Genomic DNA, 25,496 nt, shown 5'->3' with positions numbered 1-25,496 from the left:
ATCTTAAGATAGATGTATCTTCATTCATTCAATACATGTTAATTGAACTCCTAGTCTAAGGCAGACCTTGTGCCAGAGGCAAAGGAACCCCAAGTATAAAAGGGGTTTGTAGAGACACATGCTAACAATAACACATAATGTAGGCAGTTTGGATAACAGACATAAAAGTAACAAAATATTGTGAAAGAAAGGGAGAAAAGAATGGATGGAGCAAACAAAGGTGATGGATGAATTTTAAAACATATCATACATTTTATTAACATTATATTAATTTATAAATCCTGTATATATATAAAATACACTGTGAACTTTTGATACAGGTGATGAAATAGAATGATTAAGCCAACTAATATACCCATCACTTTTCTTTTTTGTGGTAAAGCATGTGAGGTTTGCTCTGTAATGTAGAAATATGCATTGCAATTGATGGTAGTAACCACACAGTTGTACTTCAGGCTTCTTCCTGCTATCTAAGTACAACTTTGTATATTTTAACCAACATTTTAAAAATAAGAAAGCTGGTCTGGGAGTCGGGAGCGGGGAAGAAGCAGAGACAAGACAGCATCATCCCAGGGAGTCTCAGCGAGTGTGCAGTGCCCTCAGCAGCATTTCCCCGCACTCCCAAGATGGTAACAAGTGTCACTGATGATGGTGATGATGACAGCGACAAAAGGGTCAGGTGAGACAGGCTGGGACATATCAAGCTTATTTGGCTTGAAACAAGTTTGTGTTCATTGCAGTCCTTCTTGGAGTTGTTGCCTTATTAATCATAAATATATCATATCATATCATTAATCATAAAGTATAAATTTCCAAAAGGCTCAGAAGGGCCTGAGGGTCAGAAATGGAGATGAGTTTCTGCACATGCATGGTCAAATTGAGCATGGCCAAGGACAGACAGATAGAAGCCAATGGACACAGAATCACCAGACTCAGTGGCACACACCTCAAATCTCAACACTTGAGAGGTGTATGAGAAGAATCACATATTCAAGAAAAGCTGCAGCTACATCACAAGTCTGAGGCCAGCCTGGGTAATATAAGACTCTGTCTCACAAACAAATAAACAACATGCCATCTTATTCCAGTGAAGGTGAAGGTCTTGGCAGGTGGTCAGATTAAGACATGTCAATACACAGAACAGAAACAAAACCAGAAAGAGACACACTGCCAGACTGTCACAGGAAAGATGTGCTGCCCCAATTCACAGTCACCCCAGGCAGAGGAAATCTAAGAAAACAGCCTAGGGGTTTGTAAAGAAAATACTGGGCTGGAAAGATGGCTTAGTGGTTAAGGGGCTTGCCTTTAAAGCCAAAGGACCCACGTAAGCCAGATGCACAAGGTGGCACATGCATCTGGAGTTTGTTTACAGCAGCTAGAGGCCCTGGTGTGCTCATTCATTATCTCTCTCTCTCGCCCAAATAAAAAAATAATAAAAATTAAATACCTTGGAGAGTTGGCTTAAAGACAGTAGAAAGAAAACCATTCCTGTCAATGAGTAAGTTACATACCTAAGGAGAAAGACAAGGTGGAAAGAGCTCTGAAGCAGCTCCAAGCATCAGTAAGGAGAATGTCCAGAGATTCATCTAAAAAGAAAGGATCTAAGAAACTAGCTGTGAAGAAGAAAGAAGCAGCAGATATTCCAGCTCCCCACCTACAATGTTTGGTTTTGGGTTAACAAGGTCTATAAAGTTCATCTAGGGCTGGAGAGATGGCTTAGCAGTTAAGGCACTTGCCTGGGAAGCCTAAGGGTTCATGCTCAACTGTCCAGCTCCCACATCAGCCAAACGCACAAGAGCGCAAGGTCGCACATGCACACAAGGGGGAGCACATGTCTGGAGTTTGACTGCAGTGGCTGGAGGTCCTGGCATGCCAATTCTCTCTCTCTCTCATTAAAAAAAAACAAAAGTCAGTCTGTTGGCTTGCCAAAAAAAATAAAATAAAATAAAAGCCAGGTATGATGGCACACGCCTTTAACACCAGCACTCAGGAGGCAGTTAAAGGTCACCCTGAGACTACATAGTGAATTCCAGGTCACCCTGACTAAAGTGAGACCCTACCTGAAAAAAAACAAACAAAAAATGGCTAGAGAGATGGATTAGCGGCTAAGGTGTTTGCCTGCAAAGTCAAAGGACCTTGGTTCAATTCTAAGGACCCATGTCAGCCAGATACACAAGGGGGTGCATGCATCTGGAGTTCATTTCCAATGGCTGGAGGCCCTGGTGTGCCCATTCTCTCCCTCTGTCTCTCTTTCTCTCTGCCTCTCTTTCTCAAGTAACTAAATAAATTTATATATATATATATATATATATATATATATATATATATATATATACACACACACACACACACACACACATATATATATATATGAGCAAAAACAAAATTTTAAACTAGGAAGAATTCCATAAAATTTTCTGTAGTTTGTTTATAGCCAAGTACTGGGCATGACAGATGTCTACACTGGAAAACAGTGGCCTTTAAAGTCCTGGGACAGTGCCAGGTGTGACATCATCGTGAACTAGAAAAGCAGCAGATCATAACATAAAACTCTAGCTACTAGCTGTCCTCAGCACAATCCGTGATGCAGCCAGTGACTGTTTTTATATCCATCAAATGAAGATACTAATACACACGGTGACTTCCTCCTCAAATTGAAGTTCAACAGAGAGCTGCACACACACTGGCTATGGACAAGCCAACTATATTACTGCGTCTTCCAGGGACAAGCTCTTTTCCTTCAGAGATTCCTCAGGTCATGTTAATGGGCCTGGGTTGCTATCTGAAGAAAGGCTTTGGAGTCAGGCCTGGTCTGTAATGCTTATGCTATCAGGCTTTGTCTATAGTGATGTTCTCCATAGTCTGAAAGCAATTTCCAGAAATAAGGAGAGAAGAGGAAATAAATTAAACCTAGCCAGGTTCCTCAGAAACCAGAGCAGAAGCTGCTACACCACATTTTCGAGGAACTGACTTAAATGTCTTCTGTTTCCTGGGCTGGGCTATCACTACACAGAGCCTGGGGCAAATCTGACCAGTTTCATCAATTCACAAATTCGATATATCTGGGGGAAAAAAAGAATGTTGGGAGGCTGAGTGAAGGAGAGCAGAGACACTTCAAGACAAGCACAGCAAGGATTTCCAACTACATACACGTTACTCTGTCATTCCTCACTTCTAACACACATAACAAACACCAAAGGTCTCAGCTACTAAGACATATAAACTGACTCATCTTCTTCAGCAATAATCGTATTGTACAGTAATATCCGCATAGATAACAATACATAATACTTTTCCTTTAAGCACAGTCCCTTCATTCCGTGAAAACTATTTAGCTTTATTACATGTTAAAAGACCAAGAGCAGCTTAGATTATGACTAACGAGGTCATAGTGGAGAGTCTAGACATCACTGCATGAAAGCAGAAAAAGAATAAAAGGCAAAATTGCCTACTAGCTTATAGGTTCACCAACTGCAAATATGTACTAAACTCCATACAAATTAAACATCCCTTAGCTGAAACATTTGAGAATGGAAATGTTTCAGATTTTGGAGTTTTTCAAAATTGGAAATATTTTCAAAAACTTCATTAGTTGAGTATTTCCAACCTCAGGATCCAAAATCTTGTAACTGAAATGCTCCAAATTTTCAGATTCTAGAGCATTTGGGATTTGGGATCTTCTGATTTGGGATGCTCAAGCAGAATAATCACTGTTGGGGGAATAGAGTTTGGAATCCTGGCACAGTCCGAAGCAGCTTTTCCAAGTATCAGAAGTGGAAAGAAAATGTTCCGCCTAAATGGAGCTGTACTTTGTAAGCAACTCTCAGACGAGCACACAGAACTCTTTGTATGGTTTAACTTCATAGCTCTGCCTTCTGAGAAATTTGTTCTTTATTTTTTTTTAAGGAAAAAAAGAAAAAAAAAAAACAGGACCAATAGGTTAGATGACAAAGGAATAACTACTTAACTACAATCCAAATGAGAACATCTGTTTTCTAGGAATTAAATTCTTTTTTTAAGACAGAATCTTTCCCAAGAATTAGAAATAGCTACTGAACCTTCTTCCCCAACCTCAAATTTCATTTTAGAAAAATGCAAAACCAAAAAAATCTAAGTAGTACAATGAGCTGCATTTATACCACTCTCCTAAATTCACCACTACCAGCATCTACTCAATATTATCTATATTTGCATTTCTGGTAGTATTGTTAAATGTACAACCAATTTGTAGACTCACTTTATTCCCAAATATTTCAGCGTGTATCTCCTAAGAGCAAGGATATACATCAACACCACTCTCAAGAAATCTAACATTAACATACCTCTAAAATGCAGTTCATTTCAAAATATCTTTAAATATTCTAATAATATCCATAAAACATTGTTTCCACACCAAAAGGGGAAATCTACAGAACCGTAACTTCTCTTAAGGCCATTTGAGACCTGAGAATACAAGACAACCAAGCAACCTGAATTCCAAAAAAATTCCAAGAGAGCATGAGAAAGATTTCACCTTTGGCAGAATATGGGAGAAAGATGTGACAACCAAATAAACAGGTAGAGAAACCAATCACCATCCTACGCACTTTACACTTAGGGGCTCTTCTAATACTCAAAAGAAGCATCTGGGGTTAATGAATTTCTTATGGTCTAAAGGTAATCAGAAGAACCAAGAATACAATATATTCAGAAGAAATATAGAGGCATTCTTACATGTAACACAGCAGCCAAAAGATCTAAAACTAACACAACAAAAAGTGCACTTGGGGCTGAAGAAATGGCTTAGTGGTTAAGGCACTTGCCTGCAAAGCCAAAGAACCCAGATTCGATTTTCCAGGACCCATGTAAAGCCAGATGGACAAGGTGGTGCATGTGTCTGGAGTTCATTTGCAGTGGCTAGGGGCCCTGGTGCACACATTCTTATCTATTTTTCTCTTACTTTCTGTTTTTCAAATAAACAAATAAAAAGAAAACGTAAAATAGAAAGGTACCCTCATCTACTTGAAACTATTAAACAGTACACTTAAAATGATGATGAATTTTATATTATGTGATTATTTTTTCCTTAAATATGCAGTTCAGGCTGCCCTTGAACTCCGGATCCTCCGGCCTCCACCTCTTCAGCAATATCCTACCAGCGTGCGCCACCACAACCGGCATATGATGTGACTTTTATCACAGTGTTTTACTCATGTTTGTGAGGGCCTGAGAACTGAATCCAGGGTTCTACACATGTTAAGCACACACTCTAGACTGTACTATCAGTCTGCACCACTGTGGCTTTTTTTTACATTTTTGTTTGTTTGTTTATTTGAGAGAGACAAAGATAAAAAGAGGCAAAGAGAAAGAGAATGGATATATCAGCACCTCTTTCTCTAGCCACTGTAAACGAACTCCAATGCATGTGCCCCTTGTGAATCTGGCTTACATGGGGAATGGAGCCTCGAACCAGAATCCTTTGGCTTCACAGACAAGCGCTTTACTTCTGATCCATCCCTCCAGCCCCACTGTGTTTTTCAAAACCTATTTATTGATAACAGAACTACTGGTAATTTTTTCTTATGGGATTAATACTTGGAATAGGAACAAAAGAGGGGCCGTCATGTTCATTGTAATCTCATTGCAACTACTAAACTTTATTTTATTTAATTCATATTTAATACCTTGATAATTTGTTTTCAAAATCTGAAGAAAAGATTTGTACCTTGATTTGTAAGACATCCAGTGGGACTGTCTCTCCTTTCACAATGGCAAGTGTGGCATCCGTGATATGTCTGAAGGGAAAGGGACAGGAAAGGATCAAGCTCTAACAAACAAGCCCATCTCCCCACGGTGCGCAGCTTGCATGCTTGCATAAACACACTCTCACAGGCCCAGAACCCCTGTAGGGAGGTCAAGAAAAGAAAGAAAGAAAATCTCTTTCAAAATACTCCAAGAAAGGAGAACAAAGACATGTATAAGACTTTCTAGTACAAATATAGTAGTGTTCACCTACAGGCTCAAAGAGAAGGCTTTGGCAAGGACATGTTTGCACAAGGTATCAATCATTTACTTACTTAACACTTACTGAATCTCTCCACTGTGCCTATTGTTAGAAAATATGGCACTTAAATTATAACATAATGACTTTTCTTCATTGCAAGAACTTCAGGCACTTGAGGAAAACAGTATTTCTTTCTACTCAAGAATCCAGAAAGGTAACTAAGGGGCAAGATTTGTTGTAGCTATCTTAGCAAAATAAAATCCAAACCCAAGATATATTTCTCTTATTTTTCAGAATTACAAGGATATACTTCCTTTTAATTGCTTCTTTCTTCATTCAAAGACTCAAGATTATCCTTACCTACATTATCAAAAGGTATATACTGGACTGGAGGGATGGCTTAACAGTTAAGTCATTTGCCTGCAAAGCCAAAGGACCCAGGTTCTATTCCCCAGGACCCATGTTAGCCAGATGCACAAGGGGGTGCACGCGTCTGGAGTTCATCTGCAGTGGCTGGAAGCCCTGGCACGTCCATTATCTCTCTCTCTCTCTCTCTCCCTCCCTCCCTTTCTCTATCAAATAAATAAATAAGTAAATATATATTTTTTAAAAGGTATATACTATTCATATGGATTCAGGGCATGTGAAATTGAACCAGGCTTAGAAGCAACCCTAGAGTGTGTACTTTAGTTAGGTTCAGAGTTAGACAAACGTAAGTAACACAACAGTGAACAAAAGAAATCTGACACCCAATGACCAGACAAGAAAGCCGGCTCTCGGCTCTCGGCAGTGAGAGCAGGGCCGCTCCTGCAGCAGGCACTCGTCGGAATGCAGGTCCCGCCCACACCTCCTCTCACCAGGCACTCACGCTCACCGCGCACCTCATCCTGCCAATCCGGCTGGATAGTCACCCTCTCCAAGAGACCTCCTCCACCCAGCACAGAGGGGCCTCTGCTATACTGCTCTACCACTAAGCTTTCTGTCACTCCTTCTCTGACCACAATCTCACCATATATTTCTTTTATTTACTTCATCATCTGCCTTCTCCTGGTGACCTAATTTTCCACAAGGCTAGTGACAATCTATATTTCTCTACTGACCAATGGAAAACCTACACCTAGAACAGTGCACGACATATAGCAGGCATTCGATATCTCCTAAATGAGCTACTTTACTCTACAGAATTCCAAGTGCATAAAACTACAGTGAACTCCTTCATATTCTTTCCTCCACCTGGATCAAGGTCTTCCCTTTCCATGCCCTGTACTCCTGTATCAATGAAAGTAAATCTGGGATCTTAAAGACAGTTTATTACATATCTGCAAAAGATACACTTTAAGAGAAAACAAAACATCATACTTAAAATATTCATTCATGTACATCAACACATTGAGTCAATGTTCAAATTTTCCCAATTAGCATCTACTGAAATGCATATGACTTTATCCAAATCAAGATGAAATGAAACATGTACACTTCAATTGGCTTATGTCTTTCAAGTTGTTTCTAATCTACTTGTTTAGGATATAGGCTTTTTGTCTTACTGAGTTTCTGCAGATGTTTGCTTTACTGATTATATCCACATGGCATTAATATGCATCTGTAGTTCTTGTATTTTTTTTAAACATCTATATCTAGAAAAAACTCTATCAGGGCAGGAGAGATGGCTTAGTGGTTAAGTGCTTGCCTGTAAAGCCTAAGGATCCGGGGTTCAAGGCTCGATTCCCCAGGACCCATGCAAGGCAGATACACAAGGTGGCACATGTATCTGGAGTTCATTTGCAGTGGCTGGAGGCCCTGGTCTACCCATTCTCTCTTTATCTGCCTCTTTCTCTCTCTGTCTGTTGTTCTCAAATAAATAAATAAAAATAAACAAAAAATTAAAAAAAAAAACTCTATCAATTCAGCCTTTCAGTTTTAGCAAACCAATCCTTGTGTGGTACCATATACTTCCACCAGAAGGAATATCTGTTGTCTCTCTTTTTATAATGAAGGTAGCCACTGAAAGTCCATTGCCTGATTGTTGAGTTGTAAATTAGTGATTTTTCATGTTATTATTCCTTCTCATTAATGATCTGTTCTACAAAGAGAACCTTTCTCTCAACAATCGGGAGATCCTGCAATATAGATCATATAAGAAAGTCAGTATGAATCCTTAAGATTTTTTTTAAATTGTTTATTTATTTATTTGAGAGCAACAGACACAGAAAGAAAGACAGATAGAGTGAGAGAGAGAGAATGGGCGCGCCAGGGCTTCCAGCCTCTGCAAACGAACTCCAGATGCGTGCACCCCCTTGTGCATCTGGCTAACGTGGGACCTGGGGAACCGAGCCTCGAATCATGGTCCTTTGGCTTCACAGGCAAGCGCTTAACCGCTAAGCCATCTCTCCAGCCCAAATCCTTAAGTTTTTAAACTTTTACCAGTTCTCGAAATAACAAGTTAGCTCTCAATATTATCCAAATATGTCCAGGTTTTCATTTTCTTTTCTGACTATAACTAGGAAAGTAATCAAAGGTATATATCTGACATGTTTCAACGTATTATAGATATACACCTTACTGATAGTCAATTTGAAATGAACTTTAATGGTGGGGTGCAGGAGCATTATATAATTAGAAAGAGAAAAAATAGTATCCATAGAGATGTATGTTGATGTTAGCAAAACTGAGAAGCTAAGTGCTCTCCCTAATGCTTACTTAAGCAAGTAAAATCCACATAGATTGAAAGCACTACATTAATTTTTTTTTAAATTTATTTATTTGAGACAGAGACAGAGAGGAAGAGACAGAATGGGTGCGCCAGGGCCTCCAACCACTGCAAATGAACCCCAGACACATGTGCCACCTTGTACATCTGGCTTACATGGGTCATGGGGAATCAAACCTGGATCCTTAGGCTTCACAGGCAAGTGCCTTAGCTGCTAAGCTATCTCTCCAGCCCCACACGACACTAATTTTTAAGTGTGTGTGTATGTTTTGCTGGAGATCAAACCCAGTAAGCTTATATTTTTTTAATTTTTATTTGAGAAAGAATGAGTAGGTGCGACAGGGCCTCTAGCCACGGTAAACGAACTCCAGTTGCATGCCCCACTTTGTGTGTCTGGTTTATGTGGGCACTGGGGAATTGAAGGTGGACCCTTAGGCTTTGCAGGTAAGTACCTTAACTGCTAAGCCATCTCTCCAGCCCAGCTTATTTGTAAAAATATTTTATTCATTTATTTATTTGAGAGAGAGGGGAAAAGAAGGAAGGTGAGAGGAAGCAAGATAGATGATAGACAGACAGACAAACAGATAGATAGAATGGGTACGGCAGTTCCTCGAGCCACTGCAAACGAATTCCAGATGCATACACTGCTTTGTGCATCTGGCTTTACGTGGGGCCTCCAACCACTGCAAATGAACCCCATACACATGCGCCACCTTGTACATCTGGCTCACATGGGTCATGGGCAATCAAACCTGGATCCTTAGGTTTTGCAGGCAAGTACCTTAACTACTAAGCTCTCTCTCCAGCCCAGTAAGCTTATTTTTAAGTCTAGTCTTTTGGGTCCACCTTGAGGGCCACAAGAAAATGGAAGTCCAGATTTCCCTATATGTTCTCTACACACTAACACAAACATAGCCTCCTCCGTTACCACACCCTTTACCAGACTCACTGGGATGGCACCTCTGTCACAGATGAAGCACTCGTACTCGTCCACTGGTGTCACCCACAGTCCAGTCTTCATCAGCGTTAAGGGTTATGGACTTGGTCAAAGGTGTGATAACATACGCTCCAGTATTTACAGTGTAATTTGGTTGCCCTACAAAGCCTCTCTGCTGTGTCTTTTCAAAGCCCTCTGAACCCTAACAACCAACTCATCTTCTGACTACCTCATACCTTCACCTACTGGAGATCCCAGACAGCTGGAATCACACAATGCAGCACCTTCAGATTGGCTTCTTCCACTTAGCAATCTGCATTCAAGCCTCCTCCATCTCTGTTCATGGTTTCATAGCTTATTTCCCTTTAACCTAACTAGTATTTCAGTGTCTGCATACACCAGTGAATCATCCTGTTCATCTGTTATTTCTTCTTGTGTGTATTCAACTAAAGTGCCTTTGACAGAACCAGTCTATTTCATCAGGATTATCAAACCTGTGAGTCTAGAGTTATTCATACTATTTCTTTATTGTCCTTTCAGAATTAATAGGGTCTGTAGTGATGTCCTCTCTTTTTATTACCAAAAATAGTAATTTGTGTTCATTCCAGTATTTTTCTTGTTTAGGTTGGATAGAGATTTATCAATCCTATCATTTTTCAAAGACCAGCCTTCTACTGACTCTACTTTCAAGGTCATGGATTCCCACTCTAATTCTGATTTTTTTTTTCTGTTAAGTTTAGATTTAATTTGCTCTTCTTCCTCTTCTTCTTCTTTCTCCTTTTGTTTGTTTTGACTTTAGAAATAGAGTCAAAGTATGGAGCCAAGAGTGGTTTTCAACTCACAGTTCTCCTGTCTCAGCCTTCCAAATCGAGATTACAGTCATATACCACCAGGTCTAGCCTTAGTCTTTTTTTCTATATTTTCTATATTGGACATTCAGTGTGGTGAGTTTTCCTCTAAGCACTGTTTTCACTGTATTCCACACATTTTGGTAAGCTGTGTTTTTGCTTTCATTTAGTTCGACATTTTTAAATTACTCTCGAGATTGCTCCTTTATCTACATGTTCTTAAGAAGCATGTTATACAATCACTACAGATCTGAAAGCTTTCCAGTTTTTTTTTTTTTTTTCTGTTTTACCTTTTTCTATAGCCTTAAATTGGGGCAGGGTAGCTGGAACAGGCTGGAATTGGATATTTCCTTTCTCCCATGTGGAAGTTAGAGTTCAATAATTCCATTCCCCTAGGAGTGTTAATCTTGATACTATCCCAGCAGATTAGGCTGATTAACTAGTGTCTCCTTCAGGCAGGACTTGTGGGGAAGAACAGACTGCTTCAGAGTGCTAACAGTTCCCTTCCCCTAGCCAGGCCAGGAGCAAGGGGGAATTTTTCTCTGATACTTACCATGGGATCCTGGCCAAGCTTCTGGAGATAAAAATCCCAACATTGTGAGTAACTCTCTATGGCTGAGACCCCAGGAGGTTTGAACTCTCAAAGTTGACCATGAAACCTTAGCAATCGGTCAATGGCAGTTCAAGTTTTCCTATCCAGCATTGGAGCTTGAGTGGTTTCTACCCATGAATCTTTGCTCTGCTAAGCTGTGATTCCATGGGATCCCACATGTCTCCCCTGTCTTGGAAAGAACTGTCTTGTCTGCGTCCATTCCTTTCTCAGCTCCAAGAGCAGTTTGGGTTTTGTTTTGTTACTTTGTTTTGCTTTTCCATCATGGTGCTGGGGACTGAAGCCAGGTCCTTGCCCAAGATGACCTGGTTGGCTCTGTATTTGCTGTTACCTGAGTGCCAACTTCCAAGCTCCTCAAATGCACACCTGAAAACTGGAAGGTCAGCTTCTGTTTTAGAGTCAAGTCTTTTGAGGTATAATTCACACACAGTGAATTTTGTCCTTTTAGGCATATTGTTGTACACATTTTGACAAATGCATGCAGTCATGTAAACAACACCATGTCCAAGATATTTAACCTTTCTAACATCCTCTCAAATTCCTCATTAATCTTTATAGTCAATCCCCCGACACTCCCACCATCAGCTGCTGGCAGCTACCATGTCTACAATTGTGTCTTTCAAGAATGTCATGCAGATTTCCAAAAGCATCGAGCCTTTCAGCTTCAGCTAGTCAGCTTTTCTCTTAGCTCCAGCCTGAGCTCATTCGTTTGATTGACTATCAGTACCGTGACAGGTGGCTTCCCTTTACGCTTAAGTGGTAGTCAGCCACAATTTGTTTATCAGTCATGGACTGGTGGGCATTGGCACTATTTTCAGCTAGGAAGAATAGCTGAAAACCAATAGTTTATGTTTTTGAATGTGTGTACATCTTCATTTCTTTTAGAGTAAATGCCTAAAAGTATGATGGCTGCTTATATAGTGTATCTGTATTGACTCTCATAAGAAAATGCCACATTGTTTCCCACAGTAGCTTTCCCACTTGGCAAGCATTATCAGCAAAGCATTTATTTCAGTTGCTGACTATACTACTATTTAGTGCTATCTTTTGCTTTCTCTTTTTCTTTGTATAAGCCATTCTAACATCATAGTGGCTTTTCATTATAGATTTACTTTGCATTTATTAATAACTAAATGTTTATTCTAGAGGCTTTAGAAGTTTAGGTTTTTATACAGGCCTATGATCCATTTCACATTAACTTTTATATGATGAGATATGCATTATGGTTTCATATTTTTTGTATATGGTTGTCCAATTATTCTAATACCTACTTGTTAAAATAAATGTCCTTTCTCCACTGAACTACTGAAACTTATTGGACTACTGAAAGCCAATATTCTATATGTGTGTGGGTCTAATTCTCAACTCTTCTATTGATGTGTCTGTTTCTTCTTTTGCCAACACCACACTGCCCTGATGACTATAACTTTAGAGTAAATCCTGGAATCAGATATAGTAAGTTTTCAAAAGCTTTTATTTTTTATAAAAATTATTTTTGAACATTCTGGTATCTGAACATACAAATTGGCTTTGTACATGTATGTGTGTGTATACAAGGCCAGAGATTGACATATGGTGTCCTTCTCAACTGCTCCCCTCTTTATTTTTACTGAAGCAGGGTCTCTCTCTCTCTTGAGACCAGAGCTTGCCAATTCAGCTGGCCTAGCTAGCCAACTTGCCTGCGGGATCTCCTGTGCCCAGCCACGTGCTGGATTGTAGGTGGCTGCCATGCCCAGCCAGCACTGATGTGGCTGCTGTGGATCTGAACTCTGATTCTCAGGCTTCAACATTTGGCATTTTATCCCCTAAGTCTTCTCCCCAGATCCCTCCACATTAACTTTTTAACCAGTTTGTCAATTTTAACAAAAAGTTTTCTGGCACTTTGACTTGCTCAATTTACAGGTCCATTTGGAAAGAAGTGACACTTCAGTATCGAGTCTTATAATCCATGAACACAAATTTAGCTCTGCTCATTTGTTGTCTTGATGTCTTTCATCAATGATCTGTAATTTTCAGTTCATAAATCTTGTACAATTTGTTAGATTTATCCCTAAGCATTTAAAATTTTTTGTAAAGGGTTATAAATGTTAACATTTCACTGCATTTGTTTTTATATTTTCCTAAAACACAGTAATTATTAATATAGTAAAGTAATTACCACAGTAAGAGTTTATGCATAACCACAAGACAGGAGTCACTTAGAAACTATTTTAATTTCTATTCACAAAAACACAGTTTCTTTCCTAATGTGGTCCCTTTTAATCTGCTCTGCCTTATATAGACCTGATTGATAATGGGATTTTGGTTAAATAAAAAATAAAAGTAACCTTTCTCTGGCAACTGATTTTTTTCTATGCAAAACAGCAATAAAATAGAAAGTTATCTGGGTTGACTTATGTTTGCTTATAGGATCTGGAATCTCATGGTATAGTCATCTCATCTGTTACTGTTTGTCCCTCCCTAAATAAACTTCCAATAAATAAGTCTTTGATATATCCAGTACTTTACAAGGCATCACTACACTTACCAAACCTGTCCTAATTTTAACTTTTTAATAGTCTATTCAAATATCCCTGCACACTTGATAAACACGGGTGAAGAAACTGAGGTCTGGGGAGATAAATTCAATTCCTAAGATGATAAATCAAGCTTGTGCCAAAACACAATTTGGCTCTGGGTCCATCCAACCCCAGGAGAGCTCGTTCTTCACCCTGCGAAGCCACTCTGATGGAATTAACGAACTTCTGCAAATCCCCAAAGGGAAATCCCACGTCTAAAACCTGCATGCTTTTTCTGTCAACGTGGCCAGGCTTAAAATACATGGAAAGCCACACATCTACTTAAACCAATAGTTACACAAAGTTAGGCATAACTTAAAATACCTTAAAAATCCCCCAAACTATGCAGTAACTCAAATACATGGACTAAATTCTGGGTCCCCTGATAAATAAGATGCAATTATGCATTCTCATATATATCTAGGAATCCATTTTTTCCTTTCTAATATAGATGCTACTTGGGAGTAAGTAGCAATTTAAAACATGAGATTCTAGAAGCAAGATGTAGGCTCGTGGGTCTAGACTAACTTGGTACAACCATACCAGCTGTGAAAGAAGCCCTGTGGATGAGCCCAAAGCAACAGAGCCCAGAACACTAAGAGCTCAGACAGTGCCTGTTAAGAGAATGACCTCAAAACAACCAAGACTTTCGCAGTTCAAAATGACTTTTTATATTAAATTATTTTCTAAATGGTTGGCATAAGACAACTAACATGAACCTTACACTTTACCAGTCTCCAGTGATAAGAATATCCCAAAGATGAAATTTCAACTTTGCCAGTCTCAACCAAGGACATCCCAAATATGAAACTTTAATTTTACCATTCTCCAGCAATAACAACACCTCAAACACAGTAGCAGAGTAACGTGGCTCTTAGGATTATTTACCTACAACATCCCACATTCCAAGAAAAAGATTCTTCTTTTTTTTTTTCCTTTTGTAGTAATTATGGTACAAGAAATCTTGACAGCAGGGCACAAAGCAAGCCTTGTTCTTTTAAAATAGCCTCAGGCAACTGCCATGTTAAGAAATCTGCAAAATTCTGAACCTAGGAGAGTGTTACTTGTTTACCTAAGAGCCCTGGGGCATGCTTATAAATTAAGTCTTATAAATCTTTAAATTATAAATAAAAGCAGCAATAACAGTGGTTTAACAACAGGGGGAAATCAGCTCCTAAAACCAGAATGCTACCTAATATCCATAGGGCTGCTGGACTCTGCATAAATTGGCTTTTGGACAGGCAAGAGTTCCTCCAGAGAAAATAATCTATCTCTGATCACTGACATGTGCTATTTAGATATGTTGGTGAGAGCAGTTCAGATAGTCTCGACTGACACAAAGAAAAGACATGCTCTCTCATATAACTAGTCCCAAACCAGATAGGAGTTATCTCAGATCGGCAAAAGAAAAAAAAAGAAAGGAAAAAAAAAAAAGCTTGAGTGATTCACTTGTCAGTATCTATTGCCCTCAGAATTCTAAACTGTAAACAAAAAGTATGGCCAATGAAAAGGCCTTTCCAGTCAGCAGAACGGTTGGAGAATAACTGAGCAGTCCTGTTGTAAAGCATGAGAGAAGGGCTGTGACATATACCTCTGTATGTACCTAGCATTTTCTATATACACTCAGGCTTTCACAGAAAAGCATAAAATTATTAACAGGTACAACAGCTGACTCCTAAAACTACAACAGCAAAAACAGACCTACAGGAGCCAGTCTAAAAAAAACATTCCAAAGCAAGAAAAAAAAAAAAAATCCTTATCCAAACCAGAAAATCACTCAAGTATTATTATTATTGATTCTATAAGGTTATGGTATAAAACTTGTGAGAAAAAAATTTTAACTAATTCATTCAACACATATTTACTTACTGACTTCTTCCAACTTTCACATTAAATATGATGTAACTGTCAGTAATCTCTCCATCTTCATGGGTCCTTTGACAAGTTATTTGGGAACGATCACTGTGAAAGCCAGGCCTCAAATTCAAGATCCTGCTCAAGACTTGGACTTTGAACACACAGCATTCAAGAAACAGGAACAATTTGCTTGACTGCAGGTGACACTTAGACTCACAATGATTTAATTTAGATGTCAAGCCTACACTGCTTTCACTGTCTATTTAATCCATGCTGCCTACTACTTTGGGGAGTAACAAAGAGATGTGATGGTATTTAATTGTTTTACCTACTTATGCCATCAAGATAATGAAGCCAAGATTACGGCTGGCTCAGTTTCCAGGAGGGACCGACTATTTGTCATCATGTAAACTTAAAGGGAGCAAATCTGCCTTCACATTCAGGAAAGAATCTTGCAGTATGAAAACAGAAAAGCAGTTGTGATCAGAGACAACCAATCATATCAGACACAAGGATACAAGGCATTCACCTCCATACTTGACCTGGGGACTTACTATCCATATCTCAACAGCGAAACTCCCCTTTAACTAAAGGTTAAATCACGTATGTATGTAAGTGGGGACAATCACTTGAAGTTTCAGGATACCAAAACATAATCAATCAAGTAATCAATTAATCAGTCAATCAATCAAATCAATACAAATGTACAGCACATGTGCAAGTTTGCATTCCCAAGCTCAATCAACCACAAATGCAGGCATTCCACATGACAACCTACTGGACTTTGTTTCCACTTTCGGCAAAGAGGGTATGACTCAAACTACTGGTCTGTCCCAGCGGGATAAATCCAATAGGAATCTTACTGAAGGTAGCCTGGCAGGAAAAAAAAAGAGAGAAAATTTTTATTGTCATGTTCAGGCACAGAGAGGCTCAATGGAGGGACACAAGTGTACCCCTCTGACAAAGTAAGTGGCTCTGCATCTGTGCCCCCCCCAAGCTCCATCCCCCATCATAAGACCAGTAAACTAATAAGTAAGCAGTTTCTAAAATTAAGCCATCAATGGTAGCACAAGGACTTAGTATTTATAAGAAATATTTGGATACTCATTAAGGACAATTATTTGAAAGAAACTTGGGTAGGATAATGATGGTCTCACAACTGGTGGATCAATGCACTCGTGTGACAGACACTGTACCATGCTACCACATTATTTGAAAAAGATGCAGATTGGGAGGGATTTACCATGGGATATATTTTATAATCATGGAAAATGTTAATAAAAATTAAAAAAAAGAAAAAGATGCAGATAAAACTCAACTGAAGACATCTACTACCTCTATAGTAACCAATATAGTAACCAGTGACAGTGATTAAGTGTTTTATATTCTATCTAACTCAAGAACAAAGAAAGGAAAAAGACTAAAGAAATCATACAGCAGGAGGTAATGGTATAGCAGTTGACTAATTGACTGCCATAAATATAATAAATACTTGAAAGTTCTTAAAAAATATCCTGAGAAAAACTTTGCTGGTGTTTTCAATTAAATATTTTCATAATTCCTGATACATCCATCTTCCTGCAAATTTCTTAATTTCATTTTTCTTTGCTGCTCATTAAATTTTATTGTGCATAGTCGTTATCTGAGAGAAAGGACAGAGCATGGGCATACCAGAGCCTCTTGCCACTGCAAATAAACCCCAGATGCATGTGCCCACCATTTTCTGCATCTGGATTTACATGGGTAATGGGGAATTAAATCCAGGCCAGCAGGCTTTGCAAACAAGTGCCTTTTTCTGCTGAGCCATTTCCCCAGCCAAAGTACCACATTTTCATTATGCATTCACAAGTTGATGGACATCTAGATTGGTTCCACTTCCTTGCAACCCAACTGCATGCTCCCTCTCACACAGAGATTCTAGCTTATGACAGTTATATGTATGTATATAAATGGGGACAAACATGAGAAAGACCTAAGAAGCTAGGAAGAAGACCAAGCAGGGTAAAATGAGGCTGCAGGGTTAGGGGTAAAGGGGGCACACAGCAGGAAGGCAGAAGGGAGACGGGCTGGAGGTGACACAAGGAGGGGAAGGGGATGGGCAAGAGGAGGTGCGTAGGAGACACAACTAAAACTAATTGTTTTTGAAAATGCCATAATGACGCCTAATATTTTGTATGCTAATTAAAAATAACTTTTAAAATACTTTAGATTATGCTATAAAGTGACTGAGATCTTACAAATACCCACAACCTAGTATTAACAAATGTTAACATTTGCCGTTTTGCTTCTGATGCTTTAAGAAATGAAATGGTAGCAAGGCTCAATCTCAAAATTAAAAATAGGAACAAGTCCCTTGTAATCCTCTTCTCCTTTATCTTTTCCCAGAGGATATCATTATGATGGGTTGGTATGATTCCTTTTCAATTACACTGTTATTCTATTACTGCATACTTTAACAATTCATAGTGCTATGTTCTGAATTTTAAAACTACATAGAAATGCATAACATTCTTTGGTAACTTGTTTTATATTCAATATTTTTCAAAAATATAGATATTTAGAGTTCTAATTCATTCATCTAGTTGCTGTCTGTCCCCCCTTATGAACATAACATTATTTATTTATGAAGGAAGTTTTTGAAGAGAAGATCCTATAGGATAAAAGATTGTATATACCCTCTATGGTGGTTTGGATCAGGTGTCCCCCCTCTGAATGCTTGGTCCCCAGCTGATGGAAATTTGGAAGGTGATGCCTTGCTGGAGGAGGTATATTAATTGGGTCAGACTTAGGAGTGATACAGCTAGCTCCCCCTTGTCAGAACTCAGTTCACTCTCGTGCTGCTTTCTGGAAGCTTCTATGGCAAGAAGGTGATAGCCTCTGCTCTACCATCTTTTACCTGCCACCATGCAGTTTCCTCTCAAGACTATAAGTCAAAAAATAAACTAGCCAGGAGTGGTGGCACATGCCTTTAATCCCAGCACTTGGGAGGCAGAAGTAAGAGGATCATTGTGAGTTTGAGGCCACCCTGAGACTACATAGTGAATTCCAGGTCAGCTTGGACTAGAGTGAAACCCTACCTCAAAAAACTAAAATAAATTAATTAATTTAAAAAAATAAACTCCTTCTTCCCATCAGCAGTGAAGTGTTGGCTTGCCTCAAAAAATAAATAAATAAATAAAGAGCCAGGAATGTAACTCAGTGGTAAAGTATTTGCTTAGCATGTACAAGGCTCTGGATTCAATATGTTGTGTGTGTGTGTGTGTGTGTGTGTGTGTGTGTGTGTGTGAATAGCATGAAGAGAAAAGTAAAAGTGATTTAAAAAATAGAAAAGTAAAAGCTTAAATGTAATTGTTTCTTACTAGCTCACCTCATCTGTTCTTCGAAGAACTCCAGTAACAACCTATGAATGTAAAAAAGTTATTATAAGCAATATGCATTTCCTTTATCATAACGGAACTGGATTCAATTTTCATGGACCATAAACTCACTTGTTTTCTTCCTACAAACTATGGTAAGTGTTATACTAGATCTTAAAACACAATATATTCTCAAATATGATCACAGATAAACTGGACTTTATTCTTGACCTAGGATCAATAATAAAGGCCAAGATAACTATAAAAAGTTCTACATGATATTAGTAAAATTATTTTTTGAGTTCTATAAAATATAACTTTAATGGTGCCTACATGTTTTAAGTTCCGCTGAAATGTTCGTTCTTTTCAATTACAGATAAGCCTGCTGCCCCTATAAAGTACGCATGCAGAAAAACACAGCTTGTTATACTTGAAACCTGAACTCAGTAAGTGTCTCTTACTGAGGAATGTAAGGACAAGAGGCATAATATTATTGTGAAACTATGAAAAATACTCCCAAAACATTCTCATAATTCTAACATGCTAGATAACCCATTAAGCACCTGTTGAAAGTTTGTTGTTTTTTTTTTAATGTTTTCTACAAATACTTTCTTGGTGTGTCTCATTACATAGCCCATGCTATGCCAGGAAAATCCTCCTACCTAAGCCTTTATACTGTTGGGATTACAGTCCTGAGTCACCATACCCAGCCAGTCCTTCTTACTTAATTTTACAGTCTATTTTGATGACTAAAAAATACACCAAATGCACAACTCACTCTTTCTTTCAAAACAGTTTGTAAAATAAAAGCAGATGCAAACTCCTTTCCTCTCACCCTGCCTTACAGAGATGTGCAGCATCAAATGGAGCTGCCAAGTGGTCTACTTCATTCTTCCTAGGCATACTATCAGAACTCTTCACACTTCATTAAAAAGCCATAAAAACACTTAGAAGATCATTAGCACCGGCTTCTCCTCCCCATCCCAGGTAGGGTCTCACTCTAGCTCAGGCTGACCTGGAATTCACTATGTAGTCTCAGGGTGGCCTCGAACTCATGGAGATCTTCTACCTCTGCCTCCCAAGTGCTGGGATTAGAGGCGTATGCCACCACGCCTGGCATAGCATGGGCTTTTTAAAAGGAGCTTACAAAGGCTCCCCTAAGTACCAAGCCAAACACAGGAAAGCGTTTTTGCTGCTAGCTTCTGACCCCAGCACATAGACGAGGCCACCAAAGAGAGGTAAGGGAAACCAAAACTGAGGTGTGGCTTTGAAGTACAGAGTGCAGGATAAAGTGACGAGCACTGGGCACAACTCCCACACAGGGCCCTTAAGGGGCTCCCAGTGGACACAACATCGCTGGTCTGCTGCCGGGAAGACGGGAAGAAAAGCGCCTGCAGGGCAGCTCACTTGTCCTCACTGATTGGCCAAACTAAGCAATAAAGATATGCCACTATCTTCAATTAATAAACCGTGCTTTTTAAAAGCAGTTTCAGGAAGCAGAAAGATTGTAAGGGTGGGAAGGAATATTCTGTGGCACTGCGCACTCCCACAGAGACTGGTTCATATAGTCACGATCCCATGGGGAACAGCAATAACCCCATTAAGGAGGGCCCTCAGTGGATTACGGGCGGGAAGAGAAGATATGAATATAACCTGATGGGAATATGACCAGCACATGATAGGGTCATACAATAAAATTCAGGGCAGGCGTGGTGGCACACACCTTTAATCCCAGCACTTGGGAGGCAGAGGTAAGACAATCTCTGTGAGTTCAAGGCCATCCTGAGACTACATAGTGAATTCCAGGTCAGCTTGGGGAAGAGCAAGACCCTACCAAAAAAAAAAAAAAAAAAATCATAATCAGTTTTTAAAAATAAGAGGAGGAGGAGTTTTAGGTTCATAGCAAACTGAATGAAAGGTGCATCAATACCCTGTACACTCCTGCCCCTCACCAACATCTCCCAACAGAGCAGTCCATTTGTTGAGCCGATGGCCCATCATCGGCATCAAGTCTGCAGTCGTTGCACATGCTGCCTCCTCATCCCTCTCTTCCCGGCTCTGCAACTACTCATGCTGTGCAAGTCCCTACCCTTTGTCTTGTCCTAAAGTCAAACAGCGTAAATGTCGAAGAGCAGAATCCTGTCACATCGGTTTCTTTTGTCTAATAATAATAAAATGTTTCCTCCAGGTCTTCTCGTAGCTCAAAGGCCCCTTTTTTCTGAGTGCTGAGTAATATTCTATTATCTGAATATGCCACTGTGTGTTCACCTACTGAAGGGCATTCTAATTTTTTCCAAGTTTGGTCAACTAATGAATACAGATGCTATAAACACTCATGTGAAAACTTTAGTGTGAGGGCTGGAGAGATGGCTTAGCGGTTAAGCGCTTGCCTGTGAAGCCTAAGGACCCCGGTTCGAGGCTTGGTTCCCTAGGTCCCACGTTAGCCAGATGCACAAGGGGGCGCACGTGTCTGGAGTTCGTTTGCAGAGGCTGGAAGCCCTGGTGCGCCCTTTCTCTCTCTCTCTTCCTCTATCTGTCTTTCTCTCTGTGTCTGTCGCTCTCAAATAAATAAATAAATAAATAAATAAAATAAAAATAAAAAATTTTAGTGTGAACCTGAGTTTTGAATTCTTCTGGATTAATACTAAGGAGCACAACTGTGGAATCACATGGTGATAATATATTCAGTTTGCTGGAAACCAACAAACTGATTCAAAGTGACAAAACTCTTCCATTTTGTCTATCCCGTCTTTGGGTCATTCTAATAGGCATAAAGTGACTAAACCATCTGGTATCCCCATCAGCAACAAATGACAGCTCTGGCTCCAGTTTCACCAGCACTGATGTTGCCAGTGCTCTGGTTCTCAACCCTCCGAGAAGGTGTATGGTGCTTGTCTCGTCGAGCAGACATCACAGGGAAACAAAGGCAGGGCAGGAGAAAAGCTCAGTGGCAGAGTATGTGCCCAGTACTGATTGTCAAATAAACACCCTTACAACAACAACAAAAACGGAGGCAGACACATATATCTAACATGTAGCCCCTCTTCTTATAAACATAGTACCCAGAGTCAACTTAACATACGATAGAAACAGTGTAAGAAGGGATAGGTGCATTTTCTTGCAGGGAGTCACGTTCCCCTGACAAGAAGTGGTCCTCGTAATTGGAGCTAGGATTCCATTACAAACACAACTACTTCATAAGAGTCCCCAGAGCAGGACAAGCTTATCCTACTCATCACCATGTCGCCTGCTTTGTGCTGGGGAGAGTTTATGAAAACACCAAAGAAAAGTGCATGAGAAAAAGTTAGAGCTATGCTACTTTGAACAGATTTCTAAAGGAATATATTAACAACAATAACAACAACAACAAAAAATTTCTTTAGGGGCTGGGGAGATTGCTCAGTGGGTAAAGTCTTTGCTGACAAGCATGAGGACCTGAGTTCCGATCCTCAGCACCCATATACACACTGGGAATGGTGGCATGGGCCTGCAGTCCAGCATGGGGGAGATCCAGTGCATGACCATGTCTCACAGAATAAGATCGAGAGGGACTAACGAAGACACCTAATATCAACCTTTGGCCTCAACATGCACATGCATACCGTGTGCACAAACTCTCACACATGTGAAAACACACATACATACCACAAATAATGCAAGAAAAAGGAAATCATTTTCTTAAGCTATAAATACTTATGCCATTGTTCTAGAAACTAATTTCCATTTTTCTCACTCTCAAAATGGTTCCAAAGAGAAAAACATAGTCTTACCTCCTGCAGTGTACCATCTCCTCCAGCAACAATGATCACATCGGTGCTGTCCATCAGTTCCAGGAGTTTTTTGGCTTGTCCCTCATAATCCGTCTGAAACACAAAGGAAGGTTTCGCTAGATTTTTCACCATAGGACCACAAAGTCAAAAGTGCCAAGGTCGAGATTACTTTCTTTGTAATTTTACACTGACTCTATTAAGGAAATAACTATCAAAGCATTATGTTGGTTTTTATAGTTTTATACTTTTAGAGCAGAAGGGATTCCAAGAACTAGGTAGTCAGCCCTTTAAAAATAAAAATCCAGCCGGGCATGATGGTGCATGCCTTTAATCCCAGCACTCATGAGGCAGAGGTAGGAGGATTGCTGTGAGTTCGAGGCCACCCTGAGATTACATAGTGAATTCCAGGTCAGCCTGGGCTAGAATGAGAACCTACCTCGAAAAACCAAAAAAAAAAAAAAAAGGTAATAAATAAAATAAAAATCCAGAGGCTGGGGAGATAGCTCAGTAGGTAAATAAAGCACTTGACAGGGTTCTGACCTACAAGAATGCAGGGCGGGTGGTGGCCTGTTATCACCAGCACTCAGGAGGTGGCGACATCGACAAGCTGGCTATCCAGACCAGCTGAAATGGTGCATTCCAGGTTATAACAAGAGGCCCTGCCTCAGTAAATAAAGGTGCGAGCAATCTAGAAAGACATCGGACATCAATCTCTATCCTCTACAACACACACACACACACACACACACACCTGTGCCCCATACCTACACACATGCATGCACACAACATACACATTAAAAAAAAATAAATAAATTTACACCCAATCATGACACGAGCTATACAATTAGCTAATCAAAGGACTTGTTTCCATGCAGGAGCTAATTCTATTACACTGTTTACCCAGTGCTTGCATCTGAGGAAAGGAAGTCAAGTGTGCATGCCAACAGGGAAACACACGTAATAAAAGGAACACTGATTTCAGAGTGGCGAGCCCCAGGTTAAATCCCAGCTCTACTACTTTTTACCTGAGTTGCATGGAACTCTCTGGATCTTAATTTTTTTATCAGTGAAATTCTTTGTTGAGGTGGGGTAATCAGAGTTCCCTTTACCACTGCTAGACAGCAGGATGTAAAGTAACTAGAAAAGCAAATGCCTGCAGTAGGTGCTGTGCTAAATGAAAGAGGTTACTATTGGTTTGCTATGATGGGAGCACAAAGAAATAGAGGTGTATTCCAAAGTACTTACAGAAGAACACTCAAGCCTTTCCATTTTTATTGAGAATAAGTCATCTCAGACGCAGGCCTACACTTAAATAAACATCGCAGCCACCAATGATATGGAAATCCCTGAACATAAACACTAAATTTTAAAGGCCATAAAGCAACTAACATTGGAATAGGAAACACTTCTTCCAACTGGAAGCACACTAGACATACTAATAGGCAAAATCCGAATATTTAAATTTCAGAGGGGCTAAAACACCAGGGTTGTAATTAAAAATATTTGGTGTTGTCCCTTGTTTCTGGTACAGAGCTTTGAAAATTTCCAACAGCAGCTGAGTAAGGGAGATGTATTTTGTTATTCACAGCAAGCCCCTCTCAGCCGAATCAGAGTATGTGCTATAGAGGTGACTTTAGTGGGCCCCGGATAGCTTCACGATGGGACCTGGTCACCAGAAAGGTCACAAAGGTGACTCAAGGGTTAGAATGTTTAGATCCAACCCAGACCTCTAGATAGACAATAGGCATATGGAAATATGCTCAGCCTTATCTGCCATTTCAGAATTGTCAGTTTAAACAAAGAGATGTCACCATATACTTACTTGAAATGGCTAAAATGGAAAACACTGGAAACAACAAGCTGACAGGGATATGGAACAAAAGGCACTCTCAGCCATTCCTGGGAGTGGGAGTGCAAAATGGTATGGCCACTCAGGAAGGCAGCTTGGCAGCTTCTTATAAAGCTACACAGACTCTTATCTGCTATCAAGCATGAGCACGCCTCACTGCTTACGCAAACAAATTAAAAATTTGGGTCCACATATATACATGCTCTCCTTCTGGCAATTATATTCATAATTGCCCAAATTGGAAGAAATCAGATGTACTTCAATTAGTAAGTGAGTAAGCCTCAGGATATCCAGACAAAAGAGTATTATTCATTACTGAAAGAAAAATGAGCTATCAAACCATGAAAAAGCAATGAGAAACATAAATATTATATGAAAAGTCAATAATTGGCATATTGCTACATGAGAGCCAATCTGAAAAGGTTACATGATACATGATTGCATCCATATAACATTTCCAAAAATGTTTGGTAAGAGTAAAAAAATAACTGGTGGGGGGAAGGGTGACTGGAAGATTTTTAGGTCAGTGAAATTAATCTATATAATACCATAATGATGAACACATAGATGGTGGGAGTGTAAGACTTACCAGTGTACATTCATCAAAATCCATAGAACCATATAAAGGAGTGAGCCCAAATAAAAACTGTGGGTATAAATTAATGATAATGTATTCATATTAGTTCAATTAGGACAAACACACCACACTAATGCAAGATGTTAAGAACAGTAGAGTGGGCAATAAGAAAGGAAGAATATCCCTGAACACAGACTGTTGGTCAGCAGGATCATAATCAGAAAAGCAGTGGTCCAGCTAGGGTGTGATGAAGCAATGGAAAGCTGGTACAGATTTAGAGGGGAATGGAGAGGACTCAGTGCATGAAACACTTTCATACAAGGCTGATACTTGAGAAGGTATATCCAGAACCCACATAAAGCTGGACATGGTAGTATAAGCATCTATAATCTCATACTTCCTACAGCAAGGAGTTAGAAATGGGAAAACACCTGGAAACTCACA

General features: G+C 39.6%; 1 protein-coding gene across 3 annotated transcripts in view; it reads right to left on the bottom strand.

Moving 5' to 3' along the window:
* Agk (acylglycerol kinase) overlaps positions 1-25,496 on the bottom strand; it is an 87,249-nt gene that overhangs the window by 22,693 nt on the left and 39,060 nt on the right. For all 3 annotated transcript variants that reach the window (XM_045160801.1, XM_045160803.1, XM_045160802.1), the window contains 4 exons: positions 22,627-22,719; positions 18,868-18,900; positions 16,279-16,373; positions 5,705-5,774 (listed from right to left, as the gene is read on the bottom strand). In XM_045160801.1, coding sequence (XP_045016736.1) covers positions 5,705-5,774; positions 16,279-16,373; positions 18,868-18,900; positions 22,627-22,719 — 291 coding nt within the window. The remainder of the gene's footprint in view (positions 1-5,704; positions 5,775-16,278; positions 16,374-18,867; positions 18,901-22,626; positions 22,720-25,496) is intronic.

Source organism: Jaculus jaculus, chromosome 10 (genome assembly GCF_020740685.1).
Source record: "Jaculus jaculus isolate mJacJac1 chromosome 10, mJacJac1.mat.Y.cur, whole genome shotgun sequence".
Classification (NCBI taxonomy): domain Eukaryota; kingdom Metazoa; phylum Chordata; class Mammalia; order Rodentia; family Dipodidae; genus Jaculus; species Jaculus jaculus.
This window is presented reverse-complemented; position numbering and strand designations above follow the sequence as displayed.